Source organism: Chamaea fasciata, unplaced genomic scaffold (genome assembly GCF_029207755.1).
Source record: "Chamaea fasciata isolate MVZ Bird 193981 ecotype frontalis unplaced genomic scaffold, bChaFas1.0.hap1 SCAF_11, whole genome shotgun sequence".
NCBI lineage: Eukaryota > Metazoa > Chordata > Aves > Passeriformes > Sylviidae > Chamaea > Chamaea fasciata.
Window position 1 is genome coordinate 24834806 of NW_027094096.1, and position 22578 is coordinate 24857383.

The 22578-nt window shown below is 48.0% G+C and overlaps 1 protein-coding gene across 6 annotated transcripts in view; it reads right to left on the reverse strand.

Moving 5' to 3' along the window:
* Positions 1 to 22578, reverse strand: part of TNIK (TRAF2 and NCK interacting kinase) — a 151121-nt gene that overhangs the window by 42847 nt on the left and 85696 nt on the right. For all 6 annotated transcript variants that reach the window (XM_066193730.1, XM_066193726.1, XM_066193729.1 and 3 more), the window contains exons 5-12: positions 18419 to 18529; positions 16013 to 16103; positions 14532 to 14662; positions 11146 to 11200; positions 10342 to 10420; positions 6158 to 6333; positions 4507 to 4573; positions 3240 to 3444 (exon numbers count right to left, since the gene is read on the reverse strand). In XM_066193730.1, coding sequence (XP_066049827.1) covers positions 3240 to 3444; positions 4507 to 4573; positions 6158 to 6333; positions 10342 to 10420; positions 11146 to 11200; positions 14532 to 14662; positions 16013 to 16103; positions 18419 to 18529 — 915 coding nt within the window. The remainder of the gene's footprint in view (positions 1 to 3239; positions 3445 to 4506; positions 4574 to 6157; positions 6334 to 10341; positions 10421 to 11145; positions 11201 to 14531; positions 14663 to 16012; positions 16104 to 18418; positions 18530 to 22578) is intronic.

The following is a 22578-nucleotide window of genomic DNA, read 5'->3' on the forward strand; positions in this document are numbered from 1 at the left end:
TTTGTGAGAGGTTCAGAAATCCCCATTTAGGAAGATCAAGGTGACAGAAAAAAATGAGATGCCTTCATTTTGAGCTCTGTTAGATGAGACACAAGAAAGGGTAGGAGCTCTACCCCTGCCAGTATTTAAAGACAGCATTGGAAAACCAGCAAAGAAACCTCTTGAAGGTTTGCACTGACAGAGGATTGGGCCAGTTATCCCACCTAAGGCCTTTCTTCAGCTCTTTTGCTGTGCATCTCCAGCACAAATTAAGTCCAGGCATCTCTGAGCTTGGCATCTTTCTACATCAATCCATTTGGAGCTGCACTTGGGCCCAAATGCCAACTCACTCCCTCAGCCTGGACACCTCCGCAGCATCTTATGACGAGTAGGAGCTCTTTCTGTAAACACAGTAATGTGTTTGGCAGCTTGAACAGGCTGACTTAGGAGACCCAAAAGCCACCAGCTCCAAGGGTTTATTTGTCCCGGCTGCTCTACTGTGTTTTAAAGGTCAAATTTATTTTGAAAACACAGTAATCTGAGTCTTCCACTGGTCTCTCCTCCCAGAGATCTGCTACCAGTGCTGCTTGCTGGAGGCACACCCCATCTTAGTCAGACCATAAAGTAGCATGGAAGAAATCCTGTTCCCATTCACCAAAATAAATCTCCGGCCAAGAGTCATCAACAAAAGTTAGTGCAAAGCTGGCGTAGGAAAAAGCAGAGAGGCCCAAGAGCAGCAGCCTGGCTGCTGCTGGAGCCTTTGGGTGCTGCTGGGATGGGTGCGAGTGCTGCAGCAGCACCCCACATCCATGCAGTGTGCTGGGAGCCTCAGGGCAGCTGTGACAGCTGCTGTTGGCTACCTCTGTCTGCCCACCAGATGCTTCCTGCCCTAAAATATCCGGGAAGGGCAAGGACCAAACTATATCCCTGCAGTGGTGATGAAACTTTATTCGCTGCTCTCCGCATTTACAGATTTTCTGGTTGTGCAGATTCAGGGCACCTTGCAGCTGGCAAAGCCACAGCCAGACGTGCTGGGGAGCATCTGTCCTCACCACTGCCACAACCCACCACGTTTGCAACAGAAGGTGTGTACCTCTTCCAAGGACTCCAGCTTTAATCCTCACCATAGCAACTCAGCTGCTCCTTGCTCGCCACGCAAACGGTGTCTAATAGAGAGCAGGGCTCATTTTACTCTGGGGCTGGATGCAGGTGAAGCTAAACCTGCCCAGATGGACCTGAGGAAATGGGCACTTGAGAAGATGCTGGGGCTACCACAGCTGCCAGCTGGCCCCAGCATCTGCCCTGATCCTGGCTGAGCCCGTGGGACTGATCACATCAAGAGGGGGCAGGGGATGCTCTTCAACTACAGCCCCCCTGCTTTTCCCCACTCCTCTGACATGGCAGGAGCTTGCAAACACCTCTTGGCCAGCTGCGCTCCAACACATCTCCCTTCCAACTGAGGAACAAAAGCTGTAACGCAGCTGGAAAGAAGGCAGCGGGTGAAGAGCCCAGTGGGGTTGTTCCGAGCCACAATAAAAAGGCATTGGGTTTAAATCCTGGCTATGGTGGCATTAACTTTCAATGACTTGGGGACACAACAGAAGGGAAGTGGCAGGGCCCAGGGGACTGAGCACAGCCCAGCCCAGCAAGGCAGCAACTCTGTAGCTCGGGGCAGAGCTCTCCAGCTTAGCAAAGGGATTAGTCCTCCATTCAAAACCTGCCTAGGAAGCTGCAAAGAGAGAACAATTTTCTTCTGTGTGAAGAGAACATATTAATACAGCAGCAAGCATTGTATTCATTACAGGATTGCAGCTAATCTGGTGTCTGCTTTTATTCTGCTGTTGTTCTGCTCCTGTACTGCTTGCAGCAAGCAGGGTGGGACAAGGCAGAACCAGGCTTCCTTACGACAGTCCTCACAAACATCCACTGGGGCAGGGGATTTTGGGGTGCACCTACATGGAAACCTTGTCCTCTCCCAAAACAGCTTGCCATCCTCGGGTTGGGTGCAGGTCTGTATCAAAGCCTCACCTACAAAGTATTGAACACTCTGTGCTCTGACAACAACAGACCTACATATTTACCAGACTGAAAAAATGCTTTGCCTGCCATTTGCCTGTGTTGATTTTTGCCCTGGAGGGGCTCAGAGGACCACCTCGAAGAGGGGCCATACCATCACCATCACCACCATCAGCTGCCTGAAATTCCTTCCTGTCTGTGCCCCTGGCCTGAGGCATTAACCCAGTACAGGGAGAGATTGGTGACCAGAGTAATAGACCTCTTGCTCGTGCAAATTAAGGGGGTGGATGCTCTAATGGTCCATTTACCACAAATCCTTTTATCAGACATACTGGTGACCTCTTCAGAAAGCTAATTTAATAACCCTCAATGCTTCCATGAGTCACCTGGGCTGAGCTCAGGGCAAGGCAATGGGTGTCTTTTTACAAAACCCCATCAAAACAGCCCAAGAGATGGGGAAAAACCTCTTTATTTTTTGGTGAACTCCTTCAGTACAAGAATCAGGAGCTAAAGCAAAACCAAGCACTTTCTCCAGAGCACGTGGCCGGGCTGAGCAGCTCAGGGACACCCAAAGTCACACGGTCAAATCCTGCAGCTGGATTTTAAATGGGGTGGGTAATTTTATGACCGATTGCATTTGTGGCTGGTACGTTAAGACAAGGGTAATGAAATCTTATCCTTCGGGGCACAGATGGGTCATTGCACAAGTCGGGCAGGCATCTGCCCCTCCCCTGCAAGAGAAATTGTAATTGGCAGGGACTGTAAGGACTGAAGTTGAAATTAGGGATTAAATGGGACACGAATGGCACCTGGATCCAGGGACAAGGCACTAGGAGCTCTTCATCTTCTTCTCAACTGTAACAGGCCACAGGAGCAAATAACGATAATGAACTTGACAGATGCTGCATTGCCTACCTCGACTGAGTACAGCTGTCACCCCAGTCATGGGCTAAATCTGCTCAGTAGTTCAGGGACCCCTTTAGGTTCGGTATTCCAAGGGTTTATTTATAGCAAACCAGTTCTATTACCTTCACAAAAGTTGGCAACACTCGCTACGGTGGAGGGAGCGGCTGGAGGTGGCTACGCCAAAAGGATGAGTGGAGGGGCTGAACAAAATGTTTGGGGTTACTGACTGGAGAGGTCAGCACGCGACCTTAAACCAGGCTGCGAGCAGTCCCTTGGGACCTGCCACCAGAAGGGCTGCAGGCTGCACCCCGAAACCCAGCTCAGCCCTGACCAGTTACCTCCTCCAGCCTTCTCCTCTGCTCCTTCTGCTCCTCGATGCGCTTCTGCCGCTCGGCCAACAACTGCCGCTTGTGCTCCTCGTTCTCGCGCTGCTGCTGCTCCAGCTGCTGCCGCCGCAGCGCCTCCGACCGCTCCTTGTTGGCCAGCTGCAGCCGCAGGAAATCCCGCCGCAGCGTCGACTCTCCCGGCAGGTTCAGGATGGAGCTGCACACGGGAGAAGCGTCAGAAGATCCCCTCCCTGCAGCCCCGAGCCTCCTGCCTCTCTCCGTGTGATTTTCCTCTCCCTCCATCCCAGCAGCACCCAGAGGTTGGGCAGCCTTGAGCCTCCTGCCTCTCTCCGTGTGATTTTCCTCTCCCTCCATCCCAGCAGCTCTGAGCCTCCTGCCTCTCTCTGTGTGATTTTCCTCTTCCTCCATCCCAGCAGCACCCAGAGCTTGGGCAGCCTTGAGCCTCCTGCCTCTCTCCGTGTGATTTTCCTCTGCCCTCCATCCCAGCAGCTCTGAGCCTCCTGCCTCTCTCTGTGTGATTTTCCTCTCCCCTCCATCCCAGCAGCACCCAGAGCTTGAGCAGCAGTGGATGGAGGGATGGGGGCCTGCAAGTGCCAGAGCTTTGCTAATGGCTCACCAGTCATTTGCTCACTGTAAATGGACAGGTTTCCTTTACATTGGGTTTCTAACCAAAGCCTCTGGTGCTGCAGTGGCTGGCACACACTATATTTAGCTGTGCACAAAGCACATTTAGCATGAATCATTGCCAGCTATTAAAATACTACATTATCTCGGTGAAATAATGGAATAACCTGATACTAATTACAATGGCTCTGAAAAATGTCACCAAAGAAAGTTCCAGCCCCATGGTGCTTGCAGCAGCACCTGGGAGGTTTCATGGTGGAGAAATTACATGGAAACAGGGAGTTACACTTGGAAGGAACCACATTTTAAGGAACCACATTTTGAAGAGTTCTTAAATTTCACCTCGCATTTCTCCACATCTCAATATCCACATTCCCATGACAGCACCATGCCATGCTGCAGATCCCACAGCCAATGGGGTTTTCTTCCCCAGCTTTCGGTTAAGGTGATCCAGAGCATCAGTTTATACCCACGCACCACCCGGCAGCGAGAATTTCCTCTGCTCTGCCAGGGAACAGGACTCAGTGCTCAGACCGTCCTCTTTCCATTTCCAGTTCATATCAGCCCATAATCCAAGCTGATTTTATGCAGAGCTAAAGGGCTATAAGGGCACAAATGAAATGCTGATTCTTACCTCGGCTCTCCAGAGTCATTTTCCTCCTCCTCCTCCTCACTTCCACTGTACTCGTACTCTGTCTCATCTAGGAACAGAATTGCTCATCAGTGCCCTTTGCTGGATTCATTTGTTTTTCCAGTGGCTGCAAACCCCAGAGCTCTGAAGGCAGAACAGCCAATTCTCTTTACCTCGCATGACCAAGAATAAGCAGCATTACTGCTCTGCATTTTGTGCTTTTATGGGAGCCACCAGGCCAAGGAAGCACCAGCACAGTGGGCAACAGCCCTGACAACCACAGACCCTTGATGTAAAGATGAGGGTGTGCAAGAATTTATCCCCATACGACAGCGAGTGACCCCCTTCTTCAGGATGGTTCTGCAACAGAAGCTGCAGAACCACCAGCTATTGGAGCCACAGCCACAGGAAGGTGGGATTTAACCAAGGCTCTGAAGGCACCAGCTCCTCTTTCCCTAAACATACGCTCCTCCTATGCAAATCCATGTAATTTCCAGGCAATGAAGATATCTACATAAAAGCTCACTGCAATGTTGTGTTACATACTGCAATTTCTGTTGGGATATCATCTTTATCGGATGAAGGGAATTACAGTCAAAGAAAGGCTTGCATTTATCCAATTACTCTCCATCTCTAGGGTCCAACCTTCATTTGCCAGACTAAACACATTTAATACTTCACTGGGATCCCATTTTATTGTTTTGATTGTAGTGAAATCTATTACAAGGGGCTGGAAGGTACGCATGAAAAATTAATTCCGCTACCAATAAGAAGAGAAATAGCAACGTATTAATTTGCTGGATTCTACAAATGAGCTTTCAAATTAAAATTCAGTTCACAAGCAGCTGCATACTTTAACAAGTTTCTTCTGCTATCTGATCTTTCTTGCAGAGGACTTTGATAGGGCCTGGAGAGTTCACTGAAAACATTCAGTTTAATAGGTTATTCCTAGTCAGCGGAATTGCTTTGGGGCAAGGGTCTTATCTGGATGCTCGTTTGCACAGCTCTGCTCATCGCTGGTGCTGCAGGGATGTCACGTAGATCAACACACTTGCCATGAAATACGTGAGCTGGGGAAAATTCAGCTTAGCAGCTTCACCCTCCCACACGCCAGCACGGATCTGTGCAAACGTAAATTTTATATACACGCTTTAATGAATCAAAGCTTAGATGTTCCATGTGGAAATTACCACCTGGACCAATGAAAGGCATCATTTTTCACTGGGGGAAAAAAGAAAGAATATTTAAAAACACCGATTAACTCTAATGACAGTCACCTGTCTGTTTGCATGAACACCCATTGTTCAGTTACAGGTATTTATTTTCATTTCAGTGTCTGAGAGGAATCAAACCAAACAAAACAATCTGTCCCCAAGGCCATACGAAGCGTGGTCACACAGAGGATCACACCTATTGAATTTAATGATGTTGCAAACAAACTCAGCCATCTGAGTGAGGGGAACTGGTACTGAGACCATGGGCAACCCAGTCCTCTCTGTCTTCCCTCTTTTACCCACATGCTTCACCTGCACGGATGTGCCTTGGTCTGAGGTCACAGGCTGCCCAGACAGGGATTTCTGAGCACATGGCAGAAGTCAAGGATTGCTCAGAGTGCTGCTTATTCTCCACCAGCCCTCCTCTCTTCTCCACTGACCTTTCTCTCCTCGCTTCTTTTTAGTCCTGTCGATGTGGTCCTTGAGCTGGATGCGGACCTGCCTTTCGTTGGGCTGGTCTCTGATGAAGGGGTGCTTCATCAGCTGCTCCGTGGTTGGTCTCTGGCTGTGGTTCTTCACTAGGCAGCTCTCAATGAAGGACTGAAACTTTTTAGACCTGGTCAAGAACAGGGAAGGAAGGTACAGAAATGACAGATAAATATATTGAGTCTCATGTTAGAAAGTGAATAAAACACTTGAGGGTATTTGTGAAGGTTTTTCTCAGTTCTTGCTCATTATCCCAGAAAGCTGGGAGCCATCAGGATGACCAGAGAATCACCAAAGCAAGATGTCACCAATGGCAACCAAGAAAAAGCAAGGGAGTGTTCCTGCTCCTTTCCCCCTGTGAAACTGCAGGTAGAAACGGGATACAACGCACAGAGATACAAACACAATGCCTGAGTGGATTGTTTCTCATAGTTTATAGCCCCTGGGCAGTGTTTCAAGAGATGAATCTTTGGGAAGGTGAGTGGGACAAGCTAGGTTGATTTTTTTTTTTTCCCCAATTTAAGTCCCAACGTTGTAGGGCTTGGTAGAGATCAGGCAACCTTTGGGTGATGCTGCAGCCTGCAGCCCTTCCCTGCTCTCTCAGCAGCATCCCAACCCACCAGGTCTGGGGGGCCACCAAGCCCCAGAGCCCCTGATTCAAGAGACTGGGACATGCTCCTTTGACAGAGAGGGGAACAGAGCCCTGCCCTCCTCACAGCCTCCCTGCCCACAAAGTTACATTCACTCTCAGCTAAACCAGTTTCAGCCAAATCTTTAATAAACTAATTTGTCTTACTCTCTAGTGCCGCAAACCCGAAGTTTTCCTGGAACTAGTTTCACCACATTATAAGCTCAAGAGACCAGGGATTTACAAGAAAGGAAGATGTTGACAGGCTACTGTAGTCTATGTTGCTTTAGCGAATAAGAAAATGAATATAAATTAATGTCAGAAGCCAACAGATACTACAGAACTGCATTAGAAGTAAAACAATAAGCTTTCAGGGATTTTACTTTTAAGCTGTCAGACTAAAAGTGATTTATCTTTTAAGTGCTAATCCATACAAATTGAGATGCAAAAATAAAATATGCTACTGGATCCAATTAAATCTTCCCTCCAGCTCTGCTAATGAGCAAATCTGCCTTCGCCACCTTGCCTTGAGAAATGCAGTTTCAGTGTACCCAGAGGGGACAATCAATGTGATGCTCAAAAAAAAATACACTTCTAACATATGACTCTCCCTTGTTAGTGTCAAGCTAGAGAGACTCCAGTCCTGGATGCGTGGTCCAGGGCATGTGCAAATACAGTGCAGGTGAAGTAGCTGCAAAGTTATCCTCCTGGAAATTATGGGATGGGGGTCCCAGTGCCCTGTCATGCCCTAAGACACCTTGGCTGCCTTCGCAGCTATGGACAGGGATTTCCCATCCATTTTCCACCTCAGGCTGCTGCATTTCCCAGAATCTTCCTCTCCCAAACAAGTCAGCCTGTCCAGTGGCACAGTTCAGCCCTCACTGGAGCTGAAGACCAGGGCTTTCTCCCTGGCTCTGATCCAGGAGGACTCCAGCACACGTTTCATCCCGTCCCCAGGCCCAGGTCAGCCCACCTTCCTGAAACACACGTTCCTCCAGCTCCTGGGGTTTGTAAAGCTTAAATCAATGTTTGCAAAGCCTTTGCAGCTGCTTGGATGAAAAGTGGTATCACAGTGCAAATATCACCTCATTAACAAAGAGGTTTCATGTCTTTTACAACGGCGGACTAGAGAAGGTTTATGGGAACAAAATCACTAAAGTTCGAGTTCATTTTGCCTGCAAACAGGGGAAGAGGAAAATAAAGCTTCATTGCTGGCTGGCTTTAATTAGGAAAGAAAATGATACACCAAAGACTTTAATTTCATAGGAACACAGCACTGTTTTAAAAGCTAGTTTGAGGATTCAGCAAGCAACAAAATTATTTTCCTCTCTGCAATTTTTAATTGAGGGCAGGCTGCCATGTCAGTGTTCTCTCCTGGCCTTCCTGACTTACCCTCAAAGGGGCTGGAGTCCCTCCACTACTTTTACATGTAAGGAAAGGGTTGGTCTGCCTATGTAGTGTACTTTTATTTATGTGTTGCTGAGCACAAAAGCAAGCACAAACCCAAGCTGAACCTTTCTCGATTTTGCTTTGCTCTTGTGACCTGTGATTGTGAAAACCAGCCCACTGACTGCCAGGGAGCCACCTCAAAAGCCTGGTCAAACATCTCCACTCTTCCTGGGATGGGTCTGCAGAATTCCAGGACCCATCCTGGCAAGGCCCAAAAACCTCCGGCTGAGGAATGAGCCCAGGACAGCAAATCTGCCCAGTGCCACATTGCAAATGCCATAAAAATTTGCTTTCAAGGAGTTGGTGGAGCTTCATCTGGATCCTTTGGAGCTTTGCAGTGCAACGACAGCTTGGAAGATGAAGAGAGGTCTGAGCTCCCTGAGGTACACATGTCCAACTCTGATGGACACCAGAGATGCCTGCTTGCTCCTGGAGGGGTAGCAGAGGCCAGGTGAGCACCAAGCAGCCTCTTGAAGCTGGAGTTTTATTACACTCTGGCGTTCCAGGAGATCCTTCCATCAAAGCAGCCAGGATGCCACCCCTGGCACAGGCAGAGCACAACTCTGGGCAGACCAAATAACCCCAGGCAGATACCACAGGATGTGCAAACCTGGGGCAGCTGCCACGTGTGTGTGGGAAGGTGGTGCCCAGGAACACCCCACCTTGCACTAAGCACATCCTGCAATCATAGGGCAGGGACTAAAATACAAATTCCATCCCAGCTCCACTTTTGCCTTAAGGACATGGGGAAACATCCTGCTCAAAATCTGCTTTCATCAGCTCCCCTCTGCCTGGAGGCTGAGGGAGTCTTTGCTGAATAAACAGCACTTTTGTATGAAAAATAAACTCTCAAGTCTCACAATCCTTTTTGTGCTGTAGGAGCGAGGATAACAAAGGAGCAGACTGGTGATCTGGCAGAAAACAAGCACCTACACTATTTTCTCAGCTGACTAATGGTATCCTCAAAAGGTCGTGCTAAGAGAGCAGGAATATCTGACACCCTCTGCAGAGCCAGCTGGGAATGGTTCCTCTCCTCCTGGTTTGGTACTGGAGTAGCTGATGATCAGGCTGACAAAACTGAGATGCCTCCTGCCAAAGCCTGGGGGAGTTTTTAAGCTGATCCTCAAAGCCCAACACCATGCATCCAAAGCAGAGGACTCCAAGTCCCTCTTGCTCCTCTGTCAGCAATAAAACAGCTGCTGCTGTTGCCCCAAGTGTCATCAGTACATACCGTGGGCTCTTCTCCTCTTTATTGGTGTGCAATCAATAAGACATTAAGCAAAATTTAAAGGATTAAGGCAAAGCTTCTCTCTGTGAGCTCAGCCCATCTGGGAACAAGGGGCAGTGCTGTCCCTCTTAACATGTGGCAGATCTTTCCTGACTAAATCCCTGCTGAAGCTGGGGCAGGAAAACAGCACAAACCAAAGACAAGTGTTTTTAAGGACTCCACTTCCATAAATACAGAACATACAGTAACAAAACAACATCTGTCTGGGCTTCAGGAATATTTTTCCTGCGGGTTTTTATTGGCATGCCTCACTTTCTTTCCTTTTTTTCTTTATTTTCCAAAACAGTGATGTATCTTTTCCTGCAAAATTTTAAAATAGAGCCCAAACTAAGTACAAATCTCAGCATTCCAGGGCCTTCAAGATAAACCATCCTCTTTTATTTATTTTTTTTTTTTTGGCCTGGATACATGTTTCCACTTGAGAATGGAACCTAACTGGAAGGAAACGGGAGCCAAGCAAAGTGTCATCAGACTTCAGGCTGCACAAACTGCCCTGGAAAAGCCAACTCTGCACTGTGAAATGGCAGGGTGAGTGTGTTGCTCTCTCTGCATACCAAGGAAGGCCTCCATCCCACGGTGGATTCTTCAAAACAAATTTCCTCTCCACAGGAGACCAAAACCCAAACCTGCCCTCACCAGAGTGATGCTGGAGATCATTGCCAACCCCCCAAACTACATAAATATCAACACCACGTCCCCAGCGTGCTCAGCTGCAGAAAAAGGTTGCTCCAGAAACGTTTTTATAGTCCCTAAAGACTGAGAAAGAAACTCACCACTTCTTTGATTTCAACCTCGGGGCCGGGTTGCGGGGGATGAGGAAGAGGGCTCTCATGGGATGCATGTCACACAGAGCTGCAATTTGTAAGGAGAGGCATTAAACACAGCACAGACATCCAGCTGGGAGATCCCAGTTCCCTCTGGGGCTGCCAGACCCGCATGACAGAACGGATACAACAACAAACCCCCAGAGACAAGCCCCAGCCCTGGGGCTCAGGTGAGGGCAGATGTCCCCATCCAAGGGCTGTGAGTGTCCCCAGCACTGCCGGGGTCACTGCAGGGGCTGGCTGGGGACATCTCTGCTCCCGCAGCTCCAGCTCACACCTGCCAGGTGCTGAGATCAATGGGCCAGAGCGTGCGACAGCCACACCACGTGGCACAATGCTCTTCTTCTTTAATTGCCTTTTCCAGCACGGGCAGTCCCAGGATAATGCTGAAAACCGCGGCAGTGACTTGTGCAGGTGAAGCCAGCATGTCGCTACCAGTGTCACACCAGCTCTGAGGTGTTTTACCCGCTCCCCATCCTCCACCCCTTCTTCATCTGTGTTTTACTTGAGGAAAGCATGTCCCAGAGAGCTCAGAGATGGATCAGGTGCCACACAGGTCTGCCTTTGCTCACTGCCCACCCTGCTCCCTGGGCCGCGCTGTCCTGGCAGCTGTGTCCCCATGGGTGCTGTGAGATCCACCAGGGAAAACCTGGGGCTGGTGTTTCTTGCACAGAGCCCAGCTCTGGCTGGCGCTCAGCAAAGCCCAGCAGGTCACAACCCAGGGATAAGGAAGAGAGCCAAGACTCTACTCACGGGGAGCACCTTCGGCCATCTCGATGGCTGTTATCCCCAGAGACCACAAGTCACTCTGTGAAAGAAAGCAGAGGGACATTGCCAGTGGGGGGAGAAATGCACACATTTATTGACCCTGTTCCCAAGCCTTGCTCAGCCCTGAGTCTCCTGAAGGATCAGAGCAGAGATGTATTTGGGAAACTTTATTTTTATACCTGTAACACACTCTTTCTCCCCTCTTCTCCCCGGCCAACAGGAACACCCATATCCCCATCTCCCTGGCAGACAGCAGCAGCAAGCTGCCCTCCAGTGCCTCTTCCCCACCCCACCATCACGAGGGAGCTGTGGCTGCTCCCCCAGCCCTGTAAGGAGCCCCAGTGGACGGACTGGCTCTCCTGGCAGTGCAGGAGGCAGAGGCTGTTTGTGCCCAGTGAGAGAAAATGAGTACAACCCATCTCCTGGACTGGGAACACGAGAGACAAATGCTGCTGCTTTCACCTAAGGCTGGAAGGGATGGACTCTGCCTTCCACCCTTCCTCTTGTTCACCCAGCTCTCCCTTGCCCTGCTTTCTGCCATGTCCCTGCAGTCCCACTTCATTTTTCTCCTCTGCAGTTCAAGAGCTGCTCTTTCTAAACTGCCTCAAGCCTCTAAACCGACCATTTAGTGAGTAAATCCCAGAAAGGTTGTTTTTCCCACTACAGAGTCCCAAAAGCTCAGCCAGAGCTAGAGAGAGCCTCCAGGAAACCACAAGTACCTTTTCACAAATACCCTCCAGGAAAGGCAACTACATTTCCAATTTCAAGGCACTTTTCCTCCTTTTTAGCTCAAGCTCTCCCTCAACAAATGCCGTCCTTGCTACACATCTTTGTACCTGCTTAAAAATTCTCTCTCAAATCTTATTTTCAGTCCTTTCACAGCACAGTCTCATCCATTCTTTGTTTCTGGTCAGCTGGGATTTCTGCTGCATACTTAATTATCACAGTCTTTCCACATGATTCAGCACACATGACCCCTTCCCTCTGGGTTGCCACTGAACTCCTTCCAAATTCCTAATGTGTCTTTCCATATCGAGGTGCCCAGTATTATATGCAAGATGCCAAGTGATCTCAAAGCTGGAGGAATACAGAAAGGGATTATCATCTCTCTAAGTCTCCCAGAGAAAGCAGAAAACTCAGCGGGAAGCACACGCTTTATAATGATCCGGAATTCAGGATTATTATTTTTTTTTTGAGTGGTTTTTATTTTTAAGATTGAAAAGCCTTTCAGTCCATCCAGCAAAGGGATGCTGCGCTAATGTATTTGCATTGCCTTGACTTGGGAAGGGAAGGCAAGCAGGCTCCCTTCTCCCCCTCCTTTTGATTCTAAGCTCATTGACACGATATCTCTAAAGAAAAAAGGAAGAGTGGCTGGGGAAAAAAAAAACAACAATACCCTCAACAACGGGGGGGTTTCTATTTGTTCTCTTTTAAAGTGGTTTATTTATGTGAGAAGGTATTTACTGCCTCCTTCCATAGATTACACAGACATCTCTTTCTGGCTAAGAAAACAGTGAGATCAGAGGCTTTTCGTCCAACAGATCAAGCCAGTGAGTATTCCTTTTCTCACCCTATAAATCTCATTTCTTTGTATTCAGTATTTTAAGCCAGTCAGCTAAACCTGAGAGCATCTGTTTTGCACCCCTTTCACAAGAAATAATTATCATTTACATCCTCCCCACCCTACTTCAAAGCAAGAGCATCAGGTGCAAGGATGTGATCCGGGGTATGGACTGATGTCCAGTGGCTCCCACATCACCAGGAGCTCTGAAAGCAGCCTGCATGAAGTGTGTCAGCAGCAATCAGCCTCCCGTTCCACACCCCCAGCCACGGGAAAACGGCCAGAGCCAACTTCAGAGAGGCCAGCGCCCCGCTCGCTGCGAGCATCTGATCCTCGGGGACAATAGAGGGATTCTGCTCCTGGAGCTTGTGCATCAGTCCACAGCATATTAAGTGCCCCAGTTATTCTGGCAAGAGGAAAATCCTCAGGGATTTCAGAGGGTAGAAAGTAGCCTGTGAAGATAACAGTCCTTTTTTAAAAAAAAACCAAACAAACCAACAAAAAGCTGTGATTAATGAGAGCGTTGCACAGGCAGCTGTTGGCGGAGGAGTGGTGAGAACAGCCAGCGCAGGGTGCAGCCCTGTCATGAAGCACTGCCCTCAGCAGAGCTGAGGAAATGCCTGTTGTAATTGGTTAATCAAAGAGTAATAGGTAATTAGAGATTAAACTATTTCTACATGTCCCCATCATTAATGATTTCTGTAACCCAGAGTCTGAACTCAGACTGGAGAGCTGCTCTCCAGAAAACCACCAGTTCAAAAGTTGACTGATGCACTTAAATGGCTGCAATAGCAAAGCATCATTTGGCTTCTTTGAAATCATTCATTTGTCAAAAACGCCTCTGAACAATCAGTAATTGCAGCTGAAATTGTATCACAATGGTGGGCTGTGGCTCAGTTACACTGGAGCGTTCTACTTTTAGAAAGCAGCTCACACCAGAGGGTCTCAAAGTCCTTTTTGAACATCACCTTGCGAAGTGACCTCTCAGCAAGCACATGTACAGCAAGCTTCACAAACGCCTGAGCTTCCCCCCCAGAGTTCACGTGTCAGTGCCCTGCCCTCCTCTCTAGACACACTCAGTGGACCTTAGGAGACGTGGAGCTAGGAATTCAAGTCCTGGACACTTCAAAAAACCAAGGGACAGAAAACCAAGGGATATTTCTACAGATGTGTGTCCAGAAACCTGTAGTAAGGCAGAAACAGGATAAACTATATTAAGCTCTCCCTGCTTTAAACATCAGACCTCACTGTAGTTTGAATGGGCAGGTGGGACTCCTAACCTTCCTGCGGATCTGCTGCATGGCACAGGGCTCTGTGCCACATTATAACTCAGCAGCGATGTTGTGCTGCCGCCGATCCAAAAATAAACTTCAAACAGGCTGGAGAGACATGTGAAAAGTAGGTCAGCCCCCTAAATGTCTGATTGTGTGGCAGCCTTCACATCTCCCTGCGAATATCAGCCTGCAGGCCAGAGAATGTGATTTTACCCTTTCTAGACCTGACCTGACTCCTCTCCAGAGTAAATAGAGCAAATACAGCTTGTTTGACTGGAGCATTTAAATACACAGCACCAAAAAGCGGGGTAGCAGGTAGGAAGCCTGAGTCTGACACCTTTCTCCACACGGGGAAAGACTCCTCACAGTAAATTTGGACACGTGAACAGCACAACAAAGATTCAGCTTGGACCTGAACTGGCATCCCAAAATCCCCCAGCCAGAAAGCAGGAGGAGCTGGAGCTGCCTGCCAATGTGTTTTTCAGTGCTGCAATGATATAGTGAACTCCTGAGTAGGAAGAAGCTCCTTTGGGTACCTTGAAGTCGTAAGTGGCGTCGGGATTTTCGTCGCAGGCGATGACCTCGGGGGCCATCCAGTAAGGCGTTCCAATGAAGGTGTTTCTCCTGCCCACCGTCCTGTCCAGCTGGGCACTGACACCAAAATCCACTGGAGAAGGGAGACAACGGGGCATGGAAAGGTCAGAGACAAACCTGAGCAACACCCTGCTGCTGAACGTAAAACGTCGCGCTCGTTCAGAACAACTCTGCTCAGCCAGGAAAGGAAGACGCGGCTGAAGACATTCCTGTTTGAACTCTGCTGGCATCAACAGAGGTCAGTCAAGGACAAACCTGATCATCTGATGTCCAGGTTTTGTACAGAACCCTGTGCCTTTCCCTCCTTGCCAGGAGGCAATGAAAAGAAATCACAGCTCCTCATACTAATGAGAAACAGGGTTAGCAACATGAATAAGCAGCAGCCTTTGTTCTATGCTTGCTCATTTGAATTAGAGCCTGCCAAACACTGGTGGAAGCCTCATTTTTCTACCTAAATTCTTGCTGCAAATGGCAGAAATGCAAAAGACTTAAGGAACTAAGGGCCACGGACAAAGGCCCATGGGAAATGTCAAGCAGAGAGCTGCAAAATGAAGCAAAAAATGATGAAATCAAACCAACGAGAGAATATTCTATGGTCCACTAACTGCACTTTGCACAACACAATAGCTGGAGATTTGCCCTGGAGAATTTCCCCTTGGAGAGGAATCTTCACCAGCATAAAGCCCAATGAGCTGGTGGTGCCATCTGTTAAGCCAGGGTTTAATTCTGCTGTAGAGGGAGAGAGGAGGCATGGGAAAACCAGGCTTGCACCACACATGACCAGTGTACGGATCTTCCATCGCCAGCATAAATTAACTGTGCAAAGACAGCCTTAATAACATCCATACTGGACAAGTGAGGATGTGAGCACATCATCTGCACTGATCTGCTGCCTTCCACAGGATCTCCATACCAATGCCTGCTCCTCTCCAGGGTGACCAACAGAGTGCACAAAATTCAGAGGAGTTCTTGCAAATTCAACCCGCTCCACCAGGTTAGCTCGGAAAAGGAGTTTGGATTGTGTCATGCTAAACTGGGAATGGATTATCCTCCAGGACACTGCTATGCAGCTGTGGGGGAGCAGCGCCTGACAACATGTGGCAATGAACACACGGCAATTTTCAATCCAGGGCTTGAAAAATTGGTGTTGGTTGCTTAACCTGTACCTGGCGGCAGAGCTGTCTGAGCAGAAACACCAGTGCAAGGGCATCTCTGCAAGCAGAACCTGGCCATCAACCCCTGGCAGCTTGAGGCACAGCACTTGGTCAACACCCAAGGTCATGTATCGAAGCCAACACTACAAAACCCGCAGAGGAGCTCTTGGTACCTCCATCCTCTTTCTTCAGGTCATGGACAAGCCAGTTTCGCTGCTTCTCTCCAGCCAGCCCACCTGCAGTTTCCAGGAGCTCTAACCCACTCTTACCTAGTTTCACTTCTGCATTTTCCGTCAGCAATACATTCTGTCCCTTGATGTCTCGATGAATTACTTTGTGCTGGTGTAGATGACTCAAGCCCTGGAGAATTCAGAGAAAGGTTAGAGGAACCCAAGTTCAAAGCATGTTATTTTCTGGCATTCCTCCTCAACCAATTATGCTCCAGAAATGAAAGGTTCACAGTTGGAATTAAGCACTCAAGAATGCTTTTGTTTATCATATGCTCCAAATGCTGCCCCATGTCCCATGCTGGGAGGACATGCCTGGTGAGGAGCCTGTCAATTCTGCAGGGTTTTAAACCCAATATCTCACATTCCAGCAGGAACCTGTATTAACCCAAATTCTCCTGTCACTCCAGACATGATTTTCCCCATGTGCTCCTTTGCCTCAGGGAGCCTTTTCTGTGGCAGAAATAACAGAGTGGGTTTGTCTCCTTTCTCCACTTCCGTCATCCAGAAACTGAAGAAAACAATTCTCTTGTTATATCGGTCCAATAAACTGGATTTCAGTACATTGAGAAGCTCGTATTAAAAAAGCTACCATGCAAATACAAATGTTATAACTTGTGCATATCCCTAACAGAGATATAGCTCAAGTCAAAAGCCTGTCTCAAAGGCAAAAGGTAAACTAGCTTTGCTGTTGTGCTGGTTTATTAGCTCATTAATTTCTTTTTGCAACCCACATTTTTATTTCATTCATTTATTACTTTAGTTTCCAAGTAACATCTACCCATATTGCCAGCTTAGGAAAAATATGGATTACTTCAAAAACTAATTTTGCGTTAGGTTTGAATTTCCCATTAAACATTCATATTTGAGAAAGAAAAGGATTTCTGCTATCACTTTTGGTAGTTATTAGTCATTTTACACTCGTTACCTTGGGAAAACTGTGGAACAGATTATATCTGTACAGGAGTCCTCTTTTTAGCATTATTATACTTCGTTACAGGCACCTTTGAGCATTTGAGGCAAAGCAAAAATTCCACGGGATTTCAATAAATCCTTTAACAACGTGGGATTGAGCCTCGTCTTAGAATTCCAGCCGTCCACCACTGTCTGAACCAAGCGTGAGCCACGGTCTGCAGTGTGAAGCTGGGAGCCTTTCCTCACCCCAAACCCCCCAGAGGTCACCCACCGCTGCCCCAACGTGTGGCCAAAAGGCAAGAGGTGACACTCGATGGTGGCCCCGGGACATGAGTCAGAGGCTGGGCTGTGACTCACTGCCAGGGACTATTTTAAGGAGCAGGCTCATGGAGCTCATACACTTAAAATAGGCCCATGTGGCCTCCTGGCACTGAAAGCAGTGTCCATACAAAAGCTGAGGAGTTCCAGTGCCAGCCAGCATCTGCACATCACTCTGGTGTGGACAGTGGCACTCAGGGACAGTGCAGAAGTGCTGTGTCACCTCTGGACACCCGTGGCAGCCTCAGTGGCAGGCACATCCATTTGGAGAGATCATTTTGCCTCATTTTCTTTTTAACAATCAAAGAATTGTTCAGGTTGGTAAAGACCTTTAAAGACCACTGAGTCCAACCATAACCCTGACAACTGCCAAGGCCACCAAGAAACCATGCCCCTAAGTGGCACATCCACATCTCTTTTAAACCCCCCCCAGGGATGGGGATCCATCCTTCTCTGGACAGCCTGTTCCAGTGCTTAACGAACTTCCCTTTGATGAAGGAATTTTTCCTGAATCTCCTCGAGTGCGACTTGAGGCCCTTTCCTCTCATCCTAGCACTTGAATGGCTCTTGTACAGGTTCCCTTCACGTGCCAAATATTCCCGTTTTCTCTTGAACAAACCTTTGGTTCACAGAGCAATAGATCTTAATGCAGGGCAACCATTACAACCCCATCCTCCGACCTCAGCAATGCAAAATGTAGGAAGGTCTCTTCTGAAGCTGCCATCTCCCAGTACATGAAACTCTGGCACGGCCCATTTTAAGACATTTCAGTCAAACATTTATATCGTGAGTATAAAAGCTGCAGCACCCTCATTAAAATCAGGCATGTGGATTTAATAAAACATAGGATGCTTTTTAATCATGAAGCTTCTTCTTTCCACGGGCTTTATTAGTCCTCACCTTTCCGTTAACTGAAAACGTAATTCTAACGCAAATAAATCTTTGCCCTTTTAATACTAATAGGAGATTATATTTTTGTTGAAGGAAAAAGAGGGTTAAAATTCAGGCAACTAACAGAGCTAAAGGGCATTAAGCAGGGCTTATTTATTATGCATCATACAGGCACATGAATCATTCACGCCTGCCAGCACCGCAGAGGCTCCAGCCCATGGCAGCACAGCATCCACGAAATCTGCGGAGCCAAAGGCTTCCTGCGTCCCCCGAGCACTCAGCTGCCACACTCCCACCAACACTCAGCTCCCCCTGGACACATACCCGTAAAATCTCTCTGCAGATGTAGGCAATCCACTCCTCCTTCAAGGTGTTCCCCTTGGTGTTCTTGATGAGGTCGGTGACGGAGCCCGCGCCGCAGAACTCCATCACCAGCTGCCAAAAGGGAAGAGGAATGCAATTCATGACAAAAATGTCGTGCAGTGGCACCACCAGCAGCATCCCAACACTGGCTTTGCTTCTGTGAGGACCCCACAGTGCTACACTGAGCCACTGGAACATCATCCCTAACCTATCAGCTTGTAATCCAATTGGGGGTTGTTATAAAATGAAACAATGAAAGGCAGGAAGGCTGGAAAGGCCTGGGGCCCTCCTGAAGACTGGGAGCAAGAAACAGGAATCAGTTCAGCGCTGAAAATCAGTGGAGGAGATCAGAATCTCAACCCTACCCCTACATGCCCTACTTTATACTTCTGATCAATGCTTAGTATCAACAGCAATAAAACAAAACTCTGCCTCTTGCATGTAAGTTCTTCAAACCTGAAAATACGAATGCACAGAGGCAGATATTGGAAAGCTTCCTATGATTTAGGAACCAGGTGTACTTTTCAATTTTTATTTTTTATTTAACCAGACAACCTTTGGTTCTGATCTTGTTTCTGAACAGGAAACCTCCTTTGAGGGGAAGGTTGCCAAGCAGTGTCAGGCTTCCCAGAAGGGATCTGCTGTCCTACTGCTCAGGTTGGTTCCAACGTGACTGCCCACTGCCACTTGTACCACTTCCTAAGCTTCAGAATATCAAATATCGAAGTCTAATGATCTAACCCAGCCCAATCTTAATCTTGTCGTTGAACAACTGTGAAATAAACATAACAAAAATAGCACGGGATGCGAGTCTGCCTCCCAGGGATTTCGCAGATCCCCAGGGTGGGCAGGAGCCATCAGCGTGCTCCAGAAAGCGAGCACAGCCCGTGTGTGCAACAAGCCTCCTCCAAGGCCTGTGCAAGTGCTTCCTCTAAGATGTGAAACCATGCTTTCCAATTAGATCTGCTTCCTACTCGAAGATATTCCCTTGCCAGTGGTTCCTTGCCAGATTCTTCGATGCGCATGTTTCAAGTTTCTTATCACATGAGGCTTACATGGCATTTAACGTTCTCCAAGCGAGTGACATCACTATTAAAAGTACAGGCCAAGAAGAGAATTAAAATGGCAGAAGGGTTACTCCTGCCCACATTGCACAAATGCAGTGATTTAAGACTGCAATAAATTACAAAGATCGTAAAATCCAGACACAGGGCTGCCATAAACCTCCAGGCTAAATAAAATACTCGAGCAACTATACCTTACTTGGCTTTGACCACGCTGCTATCTTTAGTTTTGACGTTAAGTTTCTCTTTTCTTCCTGAACTGGTGCTGAAAAATTCTTGGAATATCCCTCTTAAGTCATGAAAGTGGCTTCAAGAAATGGAAGAAATGGCGGAAATGGATGGGTCACTGGCTAAAATCTGCCCCATGCAAAGGCAAGGAACACACCTATAGCTCTTTCACCCCAGCAGCAGCCAAGCCATCCAGCTGGGTCACTGACGTGGCGTAACTCCTGGTAACTCACTGCTCAGTGAATGGGGAATAATGGAAAAGCTGGTTTCAAAGCTGCTTTTCCTCTCTTTCTTCCCTTTGGACCATTGACACATGGGGAGTATCAGTGTCTGCATGTGTGTCTGATTAACATTTGGGATACCACAGCAGCAAATTTGGGAAGGAAAATCCTGGATAGCTGAGCCAGCCACAAACACCTTGCAATCCAAAATGCTGCCCTCTCCAGTGTTCTTCCATGGAAACCCTTCCACAGGCTCTCACCAGGGTTTGAAGCAAGAGGAAGAGCAAGGGTTTGCTATTCTGTGCATGGCAAAGAAAATGGAAGAAATCCCATTGAAAGTACACAGTGCACCCATTAATTTGCCAGATTATCTCAATGGAGCTGGCAGTTCACTTGGTCCTCTACCCTGCCCTTGATTTCCAAAGATTAACTTTGCACCAGGAGGGGAATAATAACCAGGGGGCACCTGCTAAGGTATCCCAAATCTGTAACTGTGAAACCTCCTGGAGATTAAATTAATGGAGAGAAAAAGAGAAAGTCACAGAAGGGGGTGTTTCCAACTTGGTTTTTTAAGAGGTGCATACTTCCATAACATCCATAGGAAAATATCCAGCACTGGCAGATCTTTGCCAGCATCAAGAGGCTCCAGATCCAAGGGGGCTGAGCACCACGAACAGCCTGAAAGCTCTGCCATGAATTCCCCAAGAAAACCAGCAGCAGAAAGGTGACGAGGCTGCCTGAGTATCCTTGTCCCTGATGGACTCCTCATGTGAACAGCCCCCATTCCCATGTTTGGGTGGCAGCTGGGTGCAGCACTGGGATCCTTCATGGCTTCTTACACTCCTCAGGTGGAAGGATGCTACAGAATTCCCAACGACAGCTCACAGAGTGCAGCCTTCAAGGAGAGGAACCACAGATGATGGCAGCCCAAGGAGACCCCCAACAGGCCAGATCAGACCTGACCCACAGCACTGATGTCCTGCTGGGTGATGGAGCCTAAGAGCAATAAATTCACACTGGAGGGGACACAGGGACGTGACCAGGTCTTCTCAGAGGAGGTGAGGGCTTGTTCAGCCATGCAGAGAGTGGGTGGTTATGGTCTATCTGTGTACACTGTCAACAGACGGGTAGGAGAGGGAGAAGAACCATACACACACTGCCATAATATCAATTTATGAACACTGTGGGTATGTTTGGGCTGGAAACCAACAGCCTTCCAGGAGAAACATTAAAAGGAGCAGAAGTTCTTGCTGATTTTAAGGCAGAGCTCAATACACTCAGAAAAGGCTTCAAAGGGCACTTGGATACTAAAATACTTTCTCACCAGTCTCCTACCTCTGGGTGAGTGCTTTGCTCTCACACACTTGCATCATTACCAATCTTCTTAAGGGATGAAGTCATGATGCAGTAAGACAATAAACTGGAAATGCATATTGAATTTTTATTAACCATAATTAAAATTATCATCAAGATGGGCTAAAGGTAAGATCATCTTCTGAAATTTAATTTGCAAGGACATTTATTGAGGAAGTATTTTTCAATACAGTTCATTTAGCATTTACTTAGCTCTTCATACCAGAGTGACAGCAAACTTCATAAGCAAGTCAAATTCAGAAGCTGCAGCTGTACATCTCTGTGTCCTGCTGTCTCATGAATTTTTTGTTTAAAGAGCCTTTCCAGTTTCCAAATCAACCACTGCTTTCCTCAGTTTGGGAATGGCAAAACCTCTGTTCCAATCACTGACGTGTATTACCTGGAAGAGCTCAAACCTGAGCATCTCCAAAACACCAACCCCAATCCATCTTACAGTGAACTGCTCCAGCTTGTCCAGAGGAACTCCCCAAATCAAATCCTCATTACACAAGACAAATCCTTCTGAGTTCCTATGCCTCAGCCCAGGAATAATGTGACTTTTTTTAAGCTACAGAAAACAAGCACACAACACCCTCAGGCTAAAATGCTGCTGGAAATCAATCCTCCTGCTGTGTGTGTAAACAGAACCCCAGTGCAACACGGTCCCATTTGCCCAGACCACTCAAAGGTCTCATCCCACCCCACAGCCTGGCTCCCACGCAAAAGAGTCCCTCATCACCCACACTGTGGGACCTGGAGACAGAGACCTTCCCTTGGTGGATCAGCAGAAAAGCTGATGCCCATTTCAGAAGCACAAATAACAATCCAATTGGTGTTAAGCAGCAGCTAAAACATTCAGCAGCAAGATATGGCCAGGTGTTCATTGCATCTGTTGGTGCTGGGGCGGGAGAAGGCTGAAACTGCAGCTGCACACCCAGGTAGGAGCACGGGGACCAGCACTGCTCTGCTCTCTCCTCTCCAACAGCAGCATCCAACTGCACCCACACGAGTTCTTCAATAAATGACTTGCCTGCATCTCCCTGGATGTCAAGCCCAGCCAAGCAAGCCATGCCCCTTGGGGAGGCAGCAGGCAGCTGACGCCACGGGTCCTGAGCAGGCTGGTGGCTTGGGGCTAGGGCTGGCAGTAAAAGGAGCTGGGCTCACAGTCCTGCAGTGTTTACAGCACTGACAGTGCTTTGAAGAGCAGTGAGAGTTAAATAGAGCTGGATTACTCTGCCAGACAGCAGAAGAAATC